Below are 20,926 nucleotides of genomic sequence, written 5' to 3'. Positions count from 1 at the left end.
TGTGTGTAGTTATTAAGATCACAGTCAAGAAGTTTTTGTGTGTGATAAACCAATATTAGAACATGTTATTAACAGAGTTATGTTCTGCAGTATTGGGTTCCCTTACTAATACTGGTAAAAGAGGTCACTAACTAGGGAGATGGCTCAAATATTTTAATTGAAAAGCTTTTTCAGAATAAATTCTTGACTCTGTTAAGGAGGGAGTCTCACCATATGCCACTTCAGGGGTGTGGCTTTCTTTCAGTGCTTTTTATAGTGACATACAGTACCCCAACAAGCAGTCAGCTCTCTGTAACTTCTGTTTGACCAATAAAACCCTCTGCTTGATGGCCTTATTTGGAAATCTGATTCCAAGGGCACAGGTCAATGGTGAGTGTTAGTGCTTTTTTTCCAACTCTGGTAATTTCTCTGGGTTCCTGTTAAGCCACATATAGGTTAGAAAATTACTTCTGGGAACTTTTAAACCCAGACTTGAAGTTCTTCTGTTCACATTTGAAAAACTATTCAGGATTTTCTGTGGTTAGGTTCTAATTTAACCGAAGGACAGCAGTGTGCTATGGGACACGTCCGTGTGAAATCTGTCCCAGAACCGGGTGTCCAACGCTCTCCATGCTGGCCATTACTGAGGCTATGGCTTCTCTCCCATGGCACTGGTGCCATTGAAGGTTTTCAGGAAAATGCAAAAGGTACTTTATCTAGACAATCAGACCGCAGTTCCCATTGTGTAAACAAACGATACTGACTGCACTGTTGATGTTGGGTTTATTTGGCTGGCTTATTTCACTTCCCTGAATTTACACTATGCGTGGTTCTCCCGCACTCTGCCAGTCGTGAATTGTGATACTGTAATACTTACACATAAACTACATACCCTTATTGTTACTAGATATCATACATGAGCAATCTTTAAGGTGTGATTGCCGTCAGCAAATAACATCAAATGTATCCGCTTACCTTACTGACATGTCTTTACTCTGCTTGTCTCTTGAGTAATCTAGATTCCATTCAGTAACAAAATGGTCACCTATGTTTGGTGGCAGACCCTTTCTTGTATGTGTTGATGTAAGACACAGAAGGATCAGCCCAGTTTTCCTTGAGGAAAAAAAAATCACCTTTTTGACTTGTAAACAGCATTATGATATGCAGGTCACGGAACAAAGATGGACTCCCATGATCTTCTGACTAACCATGCTTTAATTCCCTAGCTTCGTAGACAGATTAAAAGTTTGTAGGCATGGTATAACAGTAAGGGGGAACAGGCAGCTCTGGCTGTCTTCTCTGCATGGGAGAGGTTTTACCCTTGTCTGTTTTGCCTTTGGAATCAGATTTCCATATTTGTATTCAGAATATGTGTGTTCCTGAGAGTGAAGTTCTTACACACCTCATGCAGGGTTAGCTGTTTAAAAGGTCTTTAAATAAATGGGTTTCCATTTTCCCCTAAAATCAGAGTACCATGATAATCTGTTTAGTTTCATAAATGTGATTAGCCAAGAATCTTGAACTGTGACTGGATACAGTACTGTTCTTTCACTGAAACCTCTTTATTTGTTACTGTCCAGTATGCAACCTCACAGCCTGTCAAGGTGGATTGCAGTTTGACACTAGCCTAAGCCAATCTTTAATACTGTTGTTCAGTAATTACATAGAATTGGGTAATCTGCATTCTTCAGAGACATTGCCCTTCCCAGGAGGCAGCACTGTAGCCTTTTGCAACAGATGGAACCCAAGGTTTCCTTTGTCAAGTGCTTGTTAAGTCTCCAAAAGAGTTGGAATAGCTTCTCTGCACGTGTGGTTTGCTTCACATTGCCTTAGGGCAGGGGTAGGCAACCTATGCCATGCGCGCCAAAGGCGGCATGCGAGCTGATAGTCAGTGGCACTCACACTGCCTGGATCTTGGCCACCGCTCCGGGGAGCTCTGCATTTTAATTTAATTTTAAATGAAGCTTCTTAAACATTTTAAAAACCTTACTTACTTTACATACAACAATAGTTTAGTTATATATTATAGACTTCTAGAAAGAGATCTAAAAACGTTCAACTGTCTTACTGGCATGCGAGACCTTAAATTAGAGTGAATAAATGAAGACTCGGCACACTACTTCTGAAAGGTTGCCGACCCCTGCCTTAGGGGTTTTCCCTTTAGTTTCCAGGAAGAATTTAGTGTAAGCTTTTCATGGTGTAATGTGGCACACCTTTGTTATGGCTTGTAAAATTCAAGCCATATGTTGTGTTGTTTTTTTTTAACAAGGCCTGATCTATACACTGAGTTGCACCAGTTCATTGAAAGGTGTGTTTTGAATTCAATTTAGTTAACCCAGTGCAAATGCTGTGCAGACACTGTATAGATCAGTTTAAAACTGTCATCATCTTAGCTTGTTACTGGTGCTAGCTAAACTAGTATAGCCAGTTTTTGATTAATAAGTGTCCAAACAGGAGTTTGCACTGGTTTAACTAAGTCCATTTAAATTAATTTTAGTTAAGTTGATACAACTTGTGTATGGACAAGGCTTAACTCAGATTCACACTAGTGTCTGAGATTCTAACCCTGATCTATGCCTAGACTCTGACTTCACTGCACATAAGTTTCTTTATGCATCTGTTGTCCAGTTTCATTTTTTCTCCTCCCCATCATTTAATGGTTTAAACTGCAGAAGGGACCTCTACCTTTGGGCCTCAGTGGGTTTGTCTGCTCTGCAGCTGGGAGTGTGCTATGTTTAGCTCACTAGCTCAAGCCTTGCTGGCATAAGTCTGTCAACAGCTTATGTGGGGAATATTTCTTTTCAGCCACAGGCACACAGCCCAGCAGGAACGGCCACCTTTGAATGTCCCCTTAATAAAATTACCCTATTTCAACGACAAGTGACCATCCAGGAGAGCTTTATGGAGATGTCCCTGGAGAATTTCCGCTCCATCCCCAGGCACGTTAAGACTTTTCCAGTAGCTGTACTGGCCGCGAATGCATCCAAAGTCTTCAGGACAAATTAATCATTAAACACGCTTGCTTTTAAACCATGTATTTTATTTACAAAAGTACACTCACCAGAGGTCCCTAGTCCGCCTGGCGGGTCCGGGAGCCCGCCTTGGGTGGGTTCAGGGGGTACTGGCTCCAGGTCCAGGGTGAGAAACAGTTCCTGGCTCTCGGGGGAAAACGGTTTCTCCGCTTGCTTGCTGTGCACTATCTTCAACCTCTTCCTCATCTTCCTAATCCTCAAAATGCGCATCCCTGTTGCATGGTAATCCATTGATGGAGTCAAAGCACAGGGGTGGGTTAGTGGTGGCTGCACCCCCTAGAATGTCATGCAGCTCATCATAGAAGCGGAATGTCTGGGGCTCTGACCCCGAGCAGCCATTTGCCTCTCTGGTTTTTTGGTATGCTTGCCTGAGCTCCTTAAGTTTCACGTGGCACTGCTGCGGGTCCCTGTTATAACCTCTGTCCTTCATGCCCTTCAAGATTTTTTCAAATGTTTGGGCATTTTGTCTTTTGGAACGGAGTTCTGATAGCACGGATTCATCTCCCCATACAGCAATCAGATACCGTACCTCCCGTTCGGTCCATGCTGGAGCTCTTTTGCGATTCTGGGACTCCATCATGGTCACCTCTGCTATTGAGATCTGCACTCACCTGCAGCTTGCCACGCTGGCCAAACAGGAAATGAAATTCAAAAGTTCGCGGGCCTTTTCCTGTCTACCTGGCCAGTGCATCTGAGTTGAGAGCGCTGTCCAGAGCGGTCACAATGGAGCACTCTGGGATAGCTCCCGGAGGCCAATACCATTGAATTGCGACCACACTACCCCAAATTCAACCCGGCAAGGTCAATTTCAGCACTAATCCCCTCGTCGGGCGAGGAGTACAGAAGTCGATTTTAAGAGCCCTTTAAGTTGGAAAAAATGGCTTAATCGTGTGGACGGGTGCAGGGTTAAATCGGTCTAACGCTGCTAAATTCAACCTCAACTTGTCGTGTAGACCAGGGCTTAGAGCAGCAGTGCAAAGGGCCTTTTTGGATCTGCTGGAGGCATTTTCTGTATGTAGACCTGGAACTAATCATAAACCCTAATTTGGTTCATCTAATCTCATAAGAAACAGGCCATCTAGTTTTGTTGTTTCTGGGAACGCTTCTGACTTTAATGCAGGATCACTTCCCTCTGCAGGCTCCAAGCCGGAATATTGCTGTCTGGCATGAATCCTCCCATGGTAGTATAGCTGGCTGTATTCTATTGTGCTGGAAAAGGCACGGTGGATGTCTGTAAATTGTAGCCAAGTAGCTGTGCGACCCAGACTTCAAGAGAAGAGGGGATGTTCTAGCTGAAATAGGAGGTTTCTCGGCCAAATCTCATTGTGCTGGGGTTTGTTTTCCAGATTTGCAAAGTTTTTCACTTTGGTGATTTGTTTCTGTTTTTTCACTTGATCTTTGGGACCTGGGAAGCAGATGGCAAGATTGTAAATAGGAAATTAGTGTTTAAAGCAATTAGTTCATGCGGCTCATTCTTTTACCACCAGAGTATTCTACTGTGCCCGGATGTACAACTTGTATTAAAGAACCTATTTGGCAATTCACTCCCATTAGTAAATTCAGATTGAATCTTTCTAGAAGAACTTTATTATAACTTTCTGTATTTTCTTTCTGCTTTGGACACTATTAAGAATGATTTTACTAAATAGCACTACATGGCACCAAATCTGGTGTGCACAGATGTAACTTTCTGTGCTTTCTGGTGAGAATTAGTAAGGGTGCTGCTGCTCAGTTTGGAGAAGATTCGAAGTAGGATATTTTCTTACATTGTGTGTGAAAGAAAATAACATCTGTTTGAAGGGACACATGCTGCCATGTCTGCTCAGTGATAAGTGTGGGCTGGGAAGCAGAATCTATCGAGAACGTTGTGCTGTGCAGATAACCAACAGAAAAGGAGGTGAGGAAGTGGCAGACAGCGTATGAGTCTGGCTAATGAACTGAGCAAGCCAGTCTCCTATCCCCCAAGAGATATTAAATGACATTACTTTGAATCTGTTTTAGGAGCTGTCACACCAATCAGCTTCTCTGAGGGCTTGCCTTCGCTACAACGGCACAGCTTGGACACGCCCTACTTCCACAGAAGGGGTTTTTCTAATCCGTCTCTCGCAGCCCCAGTAGCTAGGTCGACAGAAGAATTCTTTCATCAACCTAGCCGCCTCTTCATGGGTGGTTAGGTGAATCTAACTGCGGCACTCAGGATACACAGTGTTTCACAGCCCCAAGTGACATAACTAGGGTTGATCTAATTTTTAAGTGCAGACCAGGTCTAAGCTTTCCCCCAATTTGGAGGAATAGTCTTCTAGCTGCCATGCAAAAGGGAGATGTTGTCTTGGAGGTGGGAGAATAATGCACATACAAGTAGTGATCAAAACAAACATCTAAGCTAGTGGCTCTTAAGCTCACTGGTTTCAGGTCTTAAACCTGAGCATGGCAAAAAGAGTTACTGGAAAAAACACAAAGTTAAACAACTTGCAAGCAATTGAGTCTGTGGTTTACCTTCAAAGCATGGGATGTCCTAATAATCCTGAGCCAAAAGCAGCAGGTATTGTCCACAGCTTGGGGGATTACCCCTGCAAGAACTCAACTTTTCAGCTTGTTTTTTTCAGCTGTGTTGCTTTAGAAGCCTGAAGCATAAGGTGCTTTTGAGATAACACTGTCTGTGTCAAAAAGCCAAGTTTGTTATAATAAATTACCCTGCTTTTGAAACGGACACCTTCTGCCCGTTGGATTTCAATATGGCAAACAACAAACATTGTGTAGTACATTTAATAGGATTTATATTGAAAAGTTGCCTTCAGAAAATAACCTCGTGAAAAGAGCTTTGAGCAGAGGGAGAGGGGCACTAGCTTCCTGATTCTACAAAGAGAAGGAATTCATATCATATTTACTGTAAAATGTTATCTGTGGTTCTGTACAGGAAACAGGGTATCCAGCTAACCCACTCTGAGCCCCGGCAGGATTTCTTTGGCCGCGCCCCCCCCCCCCCCCCCCCATATCTTGGAAAGGATTTTTAATTTTTATTTAGTACTGCAAATATACGTGGCTTTTTACAGGACCTGCCCTGAAAATCCCTGTGAGGGGTTTTCTCTAGCACCCTTTACTGCAATACAAGTGCCAAGGCATTACAGTCTAACTCAGGGGTGGGCAAACTTTTTGGCCCGAGGGCCACATCTGGGTATGGAAATTGTATGGCAGGCCATGAATGCTCATGAAATTCGGGGGTGGGAGGGGTGAGGGCTCCAACTGGGGGTGCAGGTTGTGGGGTGGGGCCAGAAAAGAGGAGTTCAGGGTGCAGGAGGGGGCTCCGGGCTGGGGTGGGGTGGGGTGGGGGATGAGGGCTCCGGCTAGGGGTACAGGTTTTGGGGGTGGGCTGGGGAGGAGGGATTGGGGGTGCAGAAGGGTGCTCCAGGCTGGAACCAAGGGGTTTGGAGGGCGGAAGGGGGATCAGGGCTGGTGCAGGGGCCTGGGAGTGGGACAGGGGTGCAGGCTCTGGGCAGCGCTTACCTCAAGCAGCTCCTGGAAGCAGCAGCATGTCCCCTCTCCAGCTCCTGTACAGAGGCATGTCCAGGAGGCTCTGCACGTTGCCCCATCCTCAGGTGCCGCCCCTGCAGCTCCCATTGGCTGTGGTTCTCAGCCAATGGGAGCTGCAGGGGGGGGGCGGGGCGGGGCATGCTGCTGCTTCCGGGAGCTGCATGGAGTGGGGCCAACCCCTGACCCCACTCCCCAGCTGGAGCACCAGAGCAGGGCAAGCCCTGGACTCTGCTCCCTGGCGGGAGCTCGAGGGCCAGATTAAAACGTCTGAAGGGCCAGATGTGGCCCCCGGGCCGTGTATTGCCCACCCCTGGTCTAACTCTTGCAAATAGTGTAGTTGGGTCAGCACTGAATGTACAACAACTTCAGTGGTGAGGAAAGCAACATATAAGGGGGCTTCAGGAAAGATGTTCTTCGTGTCCTGTGGATTAGCATGCGTTTAGCTCACCTCTACCATTGCAGCAGTCGCATGTTGTGTCATTACATCAACATCCCTGTGGTTTCAGAAAGATTGGGGGAAACTAGAAGAATTAATTCACTCAGCCTGTTCTTCAGCCTCTGGGGGTAGAAAGGCCAGTATCACAGAAGGCTGCTGTTTGTCAGAGAGCTGCTCTCTGCCTTTGCAAAAAGAAAAGGAGTACTTGTGGCACCTTAGAGACTAACCAATTTATTTGAGCATGAGCTTTCGTGAGCCACAGCTCACTTCATCAGATGCATACCGTGGAAACTGCAGCAGACTTTATATATACACAGAGAATATGAAACAATACCTCCTCCCACCCCACTGTCCTGCTGGTAATAGCTTATCTAAAGTAATCATCAGGTTAGGCCATTTCCAGCACAAATCCAGGTTTTCTCACCCTCCACCCCCCCACACAAATTCACTCTCCTGCTGGTGATAGCCCATCCAAAGTGCCAACTCTTTACACAATGTGCATGATAATGAAGTTAGGCCATTTCCTGCACAAATCCAGGTTCTCTCACTCCCTCACCCCCCTCCAAAAACCCACCCCCATACACACACAAACTCACTCTCCTGCTGGTAATAGCTCATCCAAACTAACCACTCTCCAAGTTTAAATCCAAGTTAAACCAGAACATCTGGGGGGGGGAGGTAGGAAAAAACAAGAGGAAATAGGCTACCTTGCATAATGACTTAGCCACTCCCAGTCTCTATTTAAGCCTAAATTAATAGTATCCAATTTGCAAATTTGCCTTTGCTTTCCCAGGAATTGAGCATGCATTTTCTGCAATCTTGCTGGTCGCTATTGTGGCTCATCATTGAGTGGAGAGCTATTTGGAAGCAAGTTTTTATTTTTAACTTGCCTGGGGGAGATGGCTCTGTGTGTGTAACTATAACATACTTGTGCTTTCTGCTTGTGCTGCAGGTGGCTGCTGTGGCTCTGATCTAAAGCAGTATGTGTTCGGAGGCTGGGCCTGGGCTTGGTGGTGCATTTCTGACACACAAAGGTAAGGAGACCTCTCTCCTCTTGTTTGTGTCTTTTGGGTAGGTAAACCTTCAGGCTGTCAGCAGTACCTTTAGGAACATAGAATTGGCCAAACAAGATCAAACCACTGGTCCCTGACGAGCCCAGTACCCTGCCTCCAGCCATGGCCAATATTTGGTGTTTCAAAGGAAAGCTCCATGCCTCCCTATGGTGCCTCTAAACAGTTGTGCAGTGTTGTAGTAGGTGAAGTGATGGGAAGGAGCTGAAGATCCTTTTTGGCCCTTGAGGAATGTCCTGAAGCATGAGATCTAATTACACTCATTTAATGATGGCCTTTTAGGGCCGCTCACACCTGCACAGCCCTCTTTAAATCCAGCTGTGGGATTCAGCCTCTGACCATCTTGCAGCTGGGAATTCCAAGGAATGAAGGTCTTTGTGGTACTTCAAGAAATATTTCCTGCTGTTTCAAATGTACCATCTATTAGTGTCATCCTATTCAAAATAGGACCCATATAACCTGTAGTCTCAGGACAATCTGGCTCTAGCTGCGTTCTCTGTGTAGATTATTTGCACAGAGATGCCCAGATACCATGGTGAATGATAGAGAAAGTCTGGTTTCAGCTGAAGTATTCTTCAGACAGATATTGTGTGTCTGCATGCCTCCCCCTTAAAATTGATTTTATTTTTTCCAGATACCTCAAAATCGAAGCAAATTGAGGGCCCATGTCTATGTTTAATGTTAATGAATTTATTTTTCTTCCCACATTGCTAAAATCAGTCAGTTTGGGGGAACTCAAGAACTTTCAGTTGCTATTCCCCTTGAGGGAATAGCAGTAACAGGGAAACAGCTGCTGCTTTACTAAGAGGGTATAATAGAGGTGCTCTGTAGTGGGGGCTGCTTTTCCTTTGTGGCCAGTTTGGTTTGTCTGTCAGTAAGTATTGAAGCTCTGTTGGGAGAGCCATATGTCTGACAGCTATTGCCAAGCCAGTCTTTCTGATAAGGGTGCTGGTGATTTGCCGGTGGCACTGAACATACAGGGGGAGGGATGGAGTGAGGAGCAATTTTCTTCTCCTCTTACTCAAGTCTATTTTCCTAAAGGTATGCAGCCCTCTATAGTTTCAAAAACTAACTGTTACTTTGGGATTGGGCCCAAATTTCTGTTTAAAACCAAGGGATTTCCTCTCTCTCCCCAATCCCAGCCATGCGTTTTGCTTGCTGTTTGTTGTTGCTTCAGTCTCTGAACTAACATGCTGTGATAGTAACTGCTTAGTCTGCAGGTCCATGGGAATGTCACAATAAGTAACACAGTCGTAACATCCAACTGACCTGTGTGGGGTTCCTCCGCACTTATAAGAATTAATAGGGAAAAGGAGAAAGACGAGACTTTTTGGTTTTGCAATAAGAGTGAAGGCCAAATTGTTGTAGTTAACCTGCACTGGCTGGCCTCATCACTTGTTCTCTCTTTTGATGTGTTGCCACTGTCAGATGTAGTTAGCATGTTGCTGTCCTCGCTGTGCACCTCCATCGTAATAGAAATGACACGTTATCTTAGATGCCCTTCGCTTCGGGATAGCCCCGGGCCACTTAGCTTGTGGGCATAGCAAGCTCTCATCTGATGCTGTTTGCAAATGATTCACACCACCTGTACAGGTCTCCCTTTTGGTGGCTGCCACACTAGGCTGTTACAGTGCCAGGGCACTATAGCACTCCAACCGCATGTCAACTAATGCTTGCGTTTTAACAGACTTTCTAGTAGCGCTCGTGTCAGTTGGGAAAATGAAGAAAAGCCCAGCTGTGGTATGCAGCACAGGAGAACTGATGCTTATGGGATGGTGGTTTTTCAGTGGTGTCAGGCTTCTCCCCTACACCGCTTCAGAAGTCTGACACCATGTGAGCGTTGGGAGAATAGTTACACTTTGAACAGATGGCTCCTGTCCTTTGTGTTTAAATGGTTCCCTTTTTAAGTTGCTTGAGAAAGCCCAAAGAGAGGGTCTGACACATCATTTGCAGAAGGAATAGACTTATTCAAGAGGTCTGAGAATTTGTCTAAAGAGTTAAAATGTGGGGTGGCTGGAGGGCAGGGAGAGATGGTAATTTACTAAATGTTTGTACGCTAGTTAGTACAATGGGGCCTTTTGGTGTTGCCACAATATAAATGTTAATCAAAAGTCTGGGCTACCAGGTCGTTCATTACAAGAGGTGCCTAGGCTTAGGCTATGTCAACACTGCACTCTCATCAGTAAAACTTTTGTCGGTCAAGGGTGTGAAAAAAACACACCCCTGCCCAATGAAAAGCACAGGTGTGGACAGCACTTGCCGACAAGGGTACCCCTCCTCATTGGAGGTGGTTTTATTTTGTTGGCAGGAGAGCTCTCTCCTGGTGACAAAGACCAGCTACGCTGCATACCTTACAGCTGCACTGCTGTAATGTGTGCAGTGTAGACATAGCTTTAATTACACACATTATAGAGAGCTCAGAGGCACCTTACCAGGCATGTCAAGACCTGAGTGCAGGATTTGATTCTTCTTTCAAGAACCAGTGACCTCCTGAGTAACTCTTAAGTGCAGTGTAAGTAATGAAGCTTCCTGCATTCCCATTTGCCCGAGAGAATGAGACTTTCCTTCTCTTGAACTAGAAAATCTCCCCAGGAGGACCAGTCAGAAGGGAAAGCCAGAACAGCTGCAGATATTGCACAGTTGTCGGAGTGAAGCCCTGCTGGTTCTGAACGGGGAAGATGAAGTAGTATTTAGTGCTGGTCAGAAAACAGAATGTCCATCCCATAGAAAATTTTGAGGTTTCATAAAACATTTCATCCTGATTCAGGACAAAAATTAACAGCTTTGGAAATATTCTGTGGGCAGAAATTCTGAAATTTCAAATGTGGAGGCCTGGAATGGAATGTTTCAGCACATTGGGGGCAGGCTCTTGTCAATTTCACTTTCTCCTGGCAGGCAGAAAATGAAACTGACAAGAGCCTTCCAGGTGGGGACTGTCACTTCATGTTCCTAGTGGAAAATTGAATTTTTTGGCAAAATTGAAAATTCCCTGAAAAAAAGAATTGATTTTGTGAAAAGGGCACTGACAGAAAATTCCTGAACAGCTGTAGCAGCAATGTCCAGGTGGCAGGAAGCTTTTGTTTTGCAGAATATCTAAATGTAGGGTTCACAGCCAAAATTACAGAGCAAACCATGTTGCGTTTATACAATCTAAATAAAGCTACTAGGCAGTGGCAACGCCCCCGCCCCCAGGCAGAGAGAGACTGGGCTGTATCTCTGCCCGGCAATGTTAGCGACTCAGGAGTGGGCAGCGGGAGACGTGGAAAGTGATGGGGGAAAATTAAAACCTGAAAGTCCCGTCTGTCCTTTGCGTTGTGTCGATTATTCTCTGGTAACTGCTTTGTGTATTTGCTATCCTACCCTTATTTATCGCTGCTCAGACTGTCTTTGGAGGTTATGACCATCCTCTGTCGCTGTGAGAATATTGAGACGTCGGAGGGGGTCCCACTGTACGTAACAGGGGTTGCACAGGTAATAACCCACCAGCTTCCTAACATTGTGTCTAACCTTCTTCTCTCCCTTCCATTTTGTGCAACAGCAGCAGCAGGATAACATAAACACTAACTTTTCCTCTAGTGGGACAACAACTAGATCTCAACACCCTCCTCTTTTGCCCCCTTCTCTGGTGTTTGCCTTCTGGTGCACTCCATAGCTCTGTAGGTAATGTAGAGAGATGCTACTGACGTATTCCAAATTCAGGGCCAGGCTGGCTCCTTTCAATAATGCTGCAGACATTCCCTCTTTCCTATGAGGGCACTGTCCTCATCGTGTGCCATGTGAGAACACGGGCCTCCAACACTACATGTCAATCGCAAACCAAACCCAGGTCAGGCTTATTTGAGATGGGAGGGGCAAATTGTGATGTAGGGTTTTTGTTGTTCAAGTTAAAGCTGTATGTGGAAAATTCCTAATGTGACTGGCTCATTGACTTGTTCCCAAACTTGTGCTGTGAGATTAAACCAAGTCCTTCTATTCCCCACATGGCGGTAATACCCATCTTGAATGTTGTTGTGTTTTAAAAGCACAGTATGGAAAGAGCCCATCTTGTTTTGCTTCACATTTGACTGATGTTTTTATGGCGCCTAAAGCATCTGTGTAAGTGCTTATTATTTATCAGTGAGTTTCCTTCCACTGGGCTGAATCTTGGTCCGCTCCAAGGGCTCATGTACGCTAAAGCTACAGCAGAATCGGGGACTCATTACCATATTTGTTATAGTTCATAGCGTAGATAGGACAATTAAGTGTTCCCTAACACAACTACAACCCTGTATTAACTGTTAAATATAGCTATAAACTTGCCTGGCAGAGATACCCGGTTGTATGTACTGTACAGCAGGATCTGTGTAATCAGCTCCCATGCCTGCATGCCAGTTTAATTAGGGTGATTGCAGAGCGCAGACTCAGTGCAGTACATTTGAATGATTTCACAGAATGGTAAAGTGGCCTGTTCAGTGGATACTGCTGCCTACTCATATCTCATGTGTGTGAACTGATGTTCGCTGACATAAACCCTCTGACCTGTGCCTCTTTGATTTGATTCAGAGCTGGTTTGTAGTGGCTGCTAGCCAAGTCATACTTACTCTCCTATAATGGTTTCAAAATTCCAATGCCTTTTATTATATGTATCTGCATAGGAGTCTGGGGCGTGCACACAGCTCTATGATTCTATCTAACTCCTGATAGGCAGTGTCCTCTGTTCTTCCAATCACTGACCTTCACCCTCCTACGCACAGGGCTCTGCCAGTGTACTTTGGTCCTAACTAGCAGGATTCCAATGCAAGGAATGAAGAGGAAAAAGGATTGGATTGATACAGCCCAATAGCTTAAAATTCCTGTTTGTTTAGCTGATACTGAAAAGTAGTCGTGGCCCTAGAGAGCCAAGGGCTCTCCATTTCCGTAAGCTTTGAGTCACTGAGGAAATGGGAGACTGCTCGGATGCCTGGAGCTGCCCTGAAGCAACAACCTACATCTGGATTAGAATTCCCAAGCTCATACACGCAAAGTGGGGTGGCTCTCAGTCCTTGGTTTCATATCCTGATTACCAGGACATTAGTTATTTAAAAAATCAACTCCTGTCTTGGACAGTGAGACTGGGAAGGATGACTACAGGCCAGGATGTCTTGAAAATGTACTTGTGACTCTTCTCTGAGCTCTTTCCCTAGAGTACTTCTTGATGAATGTCTGAGCCTATGGGGTCTGCACAGGTATTGTGGTATCTGTGTAGCTACTCCAGTTAGAGAGATGAAATCTGGCCTAGTGTTCTCAATCTGATACTGTACTTTTAAAACTAGTGACACTGACCAAGCAGATCATATGCTGCCTTTTTATTGGGCAATTTGTAATATACAAACTTTCAGATAGAGGGGTCTTTGCGGGTTAGCCTGTAACCTGCTAGTTAACTCAGTAAAAGGGAGGGGGTCATGTTATCTTGTTCAATCTGGCTTCCCGGCCTTTCTCTGTTTAGAAGATGTCTAAGCATTATTTGAAAATCTTACTTCCTTGGCCAAAATGACCTCTCTAATTATGAACCGCGTCACTGGACAGCATCCTTTACATTACCTATAAGGAGTGTGGCAGGTAGCCTAGGGCAGGAGGTAGAGGGGAAACGCTGACAGTGTGTTACCTGGAAACGTGCAAATGTTCTACGTTTTTTGGCAGGATTTCCCTAGAGATAATGACGTTACAGCCCAGGTGCGAGGACGTAGAGACGGCGGAGGGGGTAGCTTTAACTGTCACAGGTGTGGCACAGGTACAGTAACTCCAAAACATCATTTCAGGAATGCATGCCTCTAACCTACCTCCTAATTTTTTCCTCTTGAAAGGTTGCTGTAGTCCAGGAACAGAGGTTATCTGCTCTGAAATGAATTCTTGTATGACAACAACACTGTCTCTGTTGTCAGTTCATACTACAGCATGTCCATGGAGTGAGGGAGGGATGTGACTTCTCCCACCCTCCACAGAATCATTGCTTCTTTTCCAATGTTCTGTCTCATTCATTCATGCAGCATGAGGTGTGTATTGATGACGTGACCTACTTCTAAAAGCTGTAACGTACCACAGTGCCCCTTGAGCTCTATCTGTCATTTCCCAGAACTGAACCATTTTGTTCTGAAATCACATCCTGTTGCTTTGCATTTCCTAGAAATGTAAGTAGCAAATGGCCTTAAACCCGTGAAAGTCTACGGCCTTGTTCTAAAGTGGGAGTGCGGAATGTTGTCTTTATAACAAACATGAGCGCACTGGCATTTCCAGACTGTCATGCGCAGCAGAATGGGTGTATGCAAGCCCCAGTCATCAAACGATAACCTGTATCCGCACTGATGCTTCAGAGAGTATAGTCGTGGTTAGAACACAGGACTGGGGGTCAGCAGATCTCTTCCAGGCGTTCTGTATGGCAAGCCAGTTAACCACTATGTGGCTGTCTCTCTAAAATAGGAATGGTACTGAACTACCTTTCAGGGGACAGCAAATTAATTCATTAACATCTGGAAAAACTCTGAGAACTTCAGATGGAAAGTGCTAACACAATGTAAACTGTATATGTCAGTCTTAGCAAATCATTAATTTCCACTTGACTGCTAACGTTCACATAACCACAGAATTTCTTGCATATTGGGCCAAAGTGAGGACCAAATGCAGGTAGTTGTGCACTTCACACTGTGGTTTCATATATCCAGAGACACTCTTCTGTTTTCATAAACGCTGTCTAAGTAGCCAGCCCTCACTCTGATCTAATTCTGCAGCATTCTTTCCTAGGAAACCCTGATTGCCAGTGGCTTTACTGTGGCAATAGTATAATGGAGAGCTGACTATGATACCAACTGATTCAGCGTTTGCTATGACACGGGCTGCTGAATGTCCCATTTTAAAATCCAGTGCAGAGCTCACTTGATTTATTTTGTATCCTCTCATAGCACTCATTGCTCTTTGCTGCCAAAAACAAGAACCCCAATAACAAATGTGTTGCTGTCCTCTGGATCAAGAATTAATTTTAAGGATTTGTAACTGTTTGGGGTAGAATTGTAAAGGAATCCACTGGTCACATGTAGCTCATATAGGTTTTAAGCATGGGGTGGGGAGACCTACAAAATAAGACAAATATTGCCATAACTTTATGGAGTTCCATTAGAAAGGCTTTTAAAGTAAATCAACTTTTTTCCTTTGTGTTGCATTGTTCCACTGCAGTATTGCACTAGTGCATAAAGATAGAAAATGACACTGACAAGAAATCAAAGTGGAACTGACTAGTTTGTTTGCCTTCTCCAAGGCATGCAGCAAGCAGACAAAGGATCTTACTCCAGAAAAGTTTGATGCTTTGTTTTGATACTCTAAAGTGTTTGTAACATAAATAAGGACACGCTTCAAAAAGAATGTCCCTGGGCAGTGACCCTTTAACACTTGGTAGCACATCACTTTCTGTGTCAGTGGGGTGCTTTGGGACACACTGGGATTGGCAGTATTGATCTGTACCTCTACACTAAACCCTGCAGCTGGCTGGCTTGTGCCTTTGCTCGTTTAATGCCAGGTTGACCTGGGGATGGCAATACTGATTGGCTAAAATGGGACTCTTTGCAGAAGCACTTCGACTTCATGCCTGCTGAAAATTCCTTTAATTGTTTGAATGGTATTTGAAAAAAATCACATGCTGTGGCTGTGCCCTATGTGACAGGCTGGAGGTATGTGGGGTTCAAATCATAAACTCCGTTTGGTGTTATGATGCCATTTGGACTGTAAACTTCCTGTCACTTATGTATTGTGACCTCCATCCAAGACATGCTGGGAAAACAAGTCTGGTCCTGACAGAGGCAGTCTATTCTGGGCACCGTGCTTTGCTAGGGGGTGGGACACCTCCTAGAGGGTCCTCCGCTCTAAATGGTTCTTCTGTACAGGAACAAGAAGTTTGCTGCCAGGAGGACTCACTACACACCAACCTAAACAGCAGCTGGGACAGCTGCAGTTTCTCCACTTGACTAGTTAAGAGGAGAGACTTCAGTTAAGGAGGGGGTTCTGTGAGCTCAGAGGCCTTGTGACTGTTGCATTCAAAAGACAAGGCCAAGCTGGCAGGAAGAGGTGCCTGGCCTAAGGATGCTAACACCAAAGCCAGGTCGCACAGGAGTGGTGAGATCGAACCGGGGGGTTGCATATGGGAGTGTTTCCATAAATCTGTAACCCTTCGATTTTTAAGAATCCACTGTTAGTGGTTACAGAGATTCTTTGGTTGAGCTGGTGTTCCTTGCTTTACTGCCATGTCATCCCTGCAACCAGAGCTCCCACAGCCAGGTGGACCCTGGGGAAACTTGTCTAAGCAGCGGGGGGCTGAGGCACTGGTTCCAGGGTCAAGGCAGCTGGACTGCAGGGTCCCTCTACCCAAGAGGGGTGTCAGATATGATGTCCATCTCTGGGAGTGCACCTGAGATACAGAGCTAAGAGCAGTGTCCCAGTGCTGAAGCACAAGGGATTCAGTGACTCGATTGCACTGAAATGGCTCTTTTATGAAGGGAAGCTGTTGGAAGACGCACAGCGGCGGTTGATCTTGGTTCGTGCTGTGCATTCTGCTGCCGAGTCTGTACAATTGTTTGTGGTATTTGCAAGAGTCCTGGTCTGAAGCCCAGGCTGAATGTGCTAAGACAGCTGACTTGTGCAGGGACTCTGCATTGCATGGCCCTTGCGACCCCCTCTTGTGTGACAACCACAGATTGCTCTCTTGGAAATAAGGCAATCTCACAGCTGGAGTACTGCATGCAGGTCTGGGCACTCCATCTCAAAAAGGATATATTAGACTTGGAAAAGGTACAGAGAAGAGCAACAAAAATGATTAAGGGTATGGAACAGCTTCTGTATGAGGAGATTAAAAGACTTGGACTGGTCAGTTTAGAAAAGAGACGACCAAGGGGGAGTATGATCGAGTCTATACAGTCATTAATGATGTGGAGAAAGTAAACAAGGAATTGTTGTTTTACCCCTTCATGTAACAGAAGAACCAGGGGTCACCCAATGAAATTAATAGTTGGTGGGTGTAAAACAAACACAAGGAAGTATTTCTTCACACAATCACAGTTTCCCTATGGAACTTGTTGCCAGGGGATGTTGTGAAGGCCAAAAGTATAACTGGGTTCAAAAAAGAATTAAAGTCATTCAGGACAGGTCCGTCAATGGCTGTTAGCCGAGACGGTCAGAGACACAACCCAGGCTCCAGTTGCCACTAAACCTCCAATTGCCAGAAGTTGGGACTGGACAACAAAGGATGGATCACTGAATAATTGCCTTGTTGTGTTCATTCCCTCTGAAGCATCCAGCACTGGCCACTGATGGAAGACAGGATACTGATCTAGACGGACCATTGGTCCAACCCAGAATGTCATTTTCATATTCTTATGACTCCAAGATCACTTTCTTGAGTGGCATCAGCTAATTTAGACCCCATCATTTTGTACATGCAGTTGGGATTGTTTTCCAACATGCATTACTTTTCACTTCTCAACGTTGAATTTCATCTGCCGTTTTCTTGCCCGGTCGCCCAGTGTAGTGAGATCTCTTTGTAACTCTTCACAGTCAGCTTTGGACTTAACTATCCTGAGTAATTTAGAATTGTCTGCAAACTTTGCCACCTCCCTACTTACCCCTTTTCCAGATCATTTATGATTAGATGTAAGGGTAGTTTCAGAGAACTGCAATGCCCTTTCCTCTCCCAGCACTAAGTCTGCACCCTCTGCCTGGGCAGCGTGCTTGTTATACAGACAGAACTGCACAGGATCGTTTCAGGGGACAAGACAAGATGTCACGTTTATTATAACACAATTTGATTTATGACCAATAACCAATATCTAATACCTGTGTATATACACCGCCGCCCCCCCCCCCCCACCAAAATGTTCTGCAGCTGCTGTATAGTTACCAGTCCTGAATGTAGCTTGAGTTTGTAGCTTGTGGCGGCTAACTGGCCAGGAAAGCTGGGCACAAGGAAGGGCTGGGTCTCTGTTGGGCGCGCACCAATGCCCTTCCATGTTGGCAGCAGAGTGTTACCCTCCAAAGTCTTCCATCTCACCCATCCTTTTTGTAGGCTTCCGTTTGAATCCAGAGTCTATAGGTCTTGCTGTGTCACGCTGCCTCTGGGTCCGATGTGATTGATCACCCGTCTATTGCAGACATGACTTTCAGCCTGGGACCTGGCTTTGATGTTTCTTCAATTGTACTTTTGTTCTTTTCTTTTGAGGGTGGACTCTTCTTGCTTTGTCAGGGCTGTTGTCTGCACCTTCAGCCGTTGGTGTTTACACTTTATTTCATCAGGACTGGCTGGGGCTGGAGGTTGAGTCCATCATCCATACATACCTCATTCACACATCTAAACTACACTAACAATATTACAGCAGGGTTTTGCAAAAATGGAGTTAGCATTTTAAAATGGAGTTTGGGAGAAGTTAAAATGGAGTTTGGGTTACAACATGGGCAAGTGTAAGGAATGGCAAACAGTGAACAGAAGTTACAATATAGACAAGTACAATGAATGACCGTGAGCAGGAGTTACAATATTGAAGCAGTGCAAGTTTCAGTGATTTAAGCAGCAATTGGATTGAAAGTGAAACTCAATTAGCCAGTTATTGGGGTACCTGGCTTATGAATGAATGTAGTTTCATTCATAAAACTTTACTTATGAAGTTATATCAATAGAGTGAACAATTAAAAACAATTTCATTGGTCAGTTCTACATGCTGAAGCCCTGAACGTTGCTCCCCTAGGTGGTAGGGTGAGACATCTAGGAAAACCCATCGAGAACTTCTGCAGCTGCGCCCCGGAAGTGCTTCGTGCAGTGCTTTGAAATTGTTGGAGGACTCTCAGCCTCAGGGCAGTGTCAGAATCTTAGCCAGTGGTAGCCGAATCCATCCTCCTTGCAATGCTATGAATGTGGCAGCGCTGACGAGAGACCCGGCCCAGCAGGGTTTCATTTCTCTTAATGGAATGAGGCCCTCCGCCACAAACGGCTCAATTCGAGGAGCCCAGAGCAACTTGCCAGCTGCTCAAGAGTCACCTCTAAGTAGCGTGAGAAGGTGCAGATGGCTCGAGCTGTCCTCTGTGCAGTGGCAGCCTGTGACGCATCCCGGGATACCCAGGGCTGCGAGGCACCTTGCTACCACCTGCCCTTGGCGTGAGGAAGCCTTGTCTGTGGTTGTGGATCAGCTCCCTGACTCCACCAGCCAGGCCTCACTATGTGCAGGTTAGCAGTAGGCACACACCATCCCCAGAGCGCCAAGGGGGGGAGCACCCGGCCCCTGATCCACTGAACACTCAGAGTCCCTACTCCCAAAGGAACAGTACACACCACTTACTACTGTTCACCCAGGATCACTGGTCCGCTTAACACATAGCACATAGATCTCTTCATAGTGAACACAGCACGTTTATTATGGAAGAGCAGAGATTCAAATGATAGAAAGTAATTACACTGGAGACAGGGTTACATATACAAGGGAATCGTAACAGGCTTGCTAGTGTGTAAACATGTAAATCATAACAGGCTTGCTAGTATGTAAACGTAACTCACAAGACATTTCCCGGTCTCCCACAGGACAGCTCGCTCCAAGTCCTTTTCCCAGCGTTTTCAGCCAAGATGGCTGTGATTCCCACCCCGCCCTTCATAAGATCAAGCTCACTGGCAACTTGTCTTCACTGCCTGAAGGATGGAAGAGCGTCTCTCTGCACCCCCCAGATATACCAGCCCAGACCTTTGTTCTTCACCTGAAAAGAGCCTCCCCCCACCCTCCATTTACCTCTTCCTGTTTATTACCTTCTGAAATCTCCACAAGCTCTTCATTAACATTTGACTCGGTGTGCTAATAGACCTGTTTTGTAAGACACACAATGGTCCTCTGGGAGAGATGGCTCCCCCTCCGCTCTGCAGAAGCCTGTTTCCAGGCACACTGCCTTTGCGTGACCTGCCTTTAACTAGCAGGCCTAGAGAACATCATTTTTAGAATATTACATAACTCCCGAATCTTTTTCCTACCTCCATCAGTGATTTTCATGAGCATTTGACACAGGCTTTCAGGAGACACCTTACCTGGCATTCTTTCAGTGAACCCCGGGGATCCCTATATCACTGTGTACCCCTGTGCCCTCTGCTAGTTGGCATCAGGAGATCCCTGGGTCACATAATCCATGGAAACTTCAGGTCACAGCATGCAATGCTTCACCTTAGTAATCAGCAGTGGGCACTCAGATTAAGATGGAGCATAGCATGTTGGGATCTGCTTTTTCCATGAGCTGCAGCTCTCTGTTAACAAAAGGCAGCTACATGCTAGATTAATAGAACTCCATGGCCACGCCATTAGCACGGAGTGGCAGCAGCTGCAGTGTGTGCCTGGGGTCTCCACAGGGTAACGTACTCCGTAAGGTTTGAATTTAAACTAAGTTTATCTTAAAAGAGCATGTCCCATACCAAGAGAACCATCTCGGAGCCCGGCGGGTACATGGATCTTGGATTATCTTAATGGAAAAGCTGCTGGGAGTTGAAAGTTGTTGTGTTTTACTGCAGAGAGATTGCAAGAGAGCTTGACCTGACCAGTGACCTTGTCATGATGATTCCTTGGTCAGACCCAGTTCCCCCAGGGGCCTCCAGGGGTGACTGTACCCTTTGGGGAGACGACGGTCTCGTCTCCCAGTAGTGAGCTGGACTGCCATGACAGGCTGAGCTCCTCATCTGGGCCGCTTGCAGACTTGGCTGGCAAACTTCTTGTGATGGGCAGGGTCAGAGCCCAGCAGACCCCGTGTCTGATGGCCCGCCCCGGGTGCCGTTTCTCATTTGGAACGTGACTTGGAACATTGATTTCCAAGTGCTCCTTGGACAAATCTGGGTTTTTCTCATTCTCCGGCGTTTGTGTTTG

General features: G+C 45.6%; 1 protein-coding gene across 5 annotated transcripts in view; it reads left to right on the top strand.

Moving 5' to 3' along the window:
- Positions 1 to 20,926, top strand: part of FLOT2 (flotillin 2) — a 32,452-nt gene that overhangs the window by 2,653 nt on the left and 8,873 nt on the right. The window contains exons 1-3 of one of the 5 annotated variants that reach the window (XM_077836900.1): positions 2,792 to 2,918; positions 7,931 to 8,012; positions 13,707 to 13,797. The exons of 1 other annotated variant lie outside the window; for it this stretch is intronic. In XM_077836900.1, coding sequence (XP_077693026.1) covers positions 13,723 to 13,797 — 75 coding nt within the window. In that variant the 5' untranslated portion in view covers positions 2,792 to 2,918; positions 7,931 to 8,012; positions 13,707 to 13,722. Of the gene's footprint in view, positions 1 to 2,791; positions 2,919 to 7,930; positions 8,013 to 11,428; positions 11,520 to 13,706; positions 13,798 to 20,926 lie in introns of those variants that run through there. 3 more of the 5 variants (XM_077836898.1, XM_077836899.1, XM_077836901.1) reach the window with 3 other exon arrangements.

Source organism: Eretmochelys imbricata, chromosome 17 (genome assembly GCF_965152235.1).
Source record: "Eretmochelys imbricata isolate rEreImb1 chromosome 17, rEreImb1.hap1, whole genome shotgun sequence".
NCBI classification, from domain to species: Eukaryota; Metazoa; Chordata; order Testudines; family Cheloniidae; genus Eretmochelys; species Eretmochelys imbricata.
The sequence above is the reverse complement of the archived record's forward strand: the minus strand, read 5'-3'. Positions and strand labels throughout refer to the sequence as shown.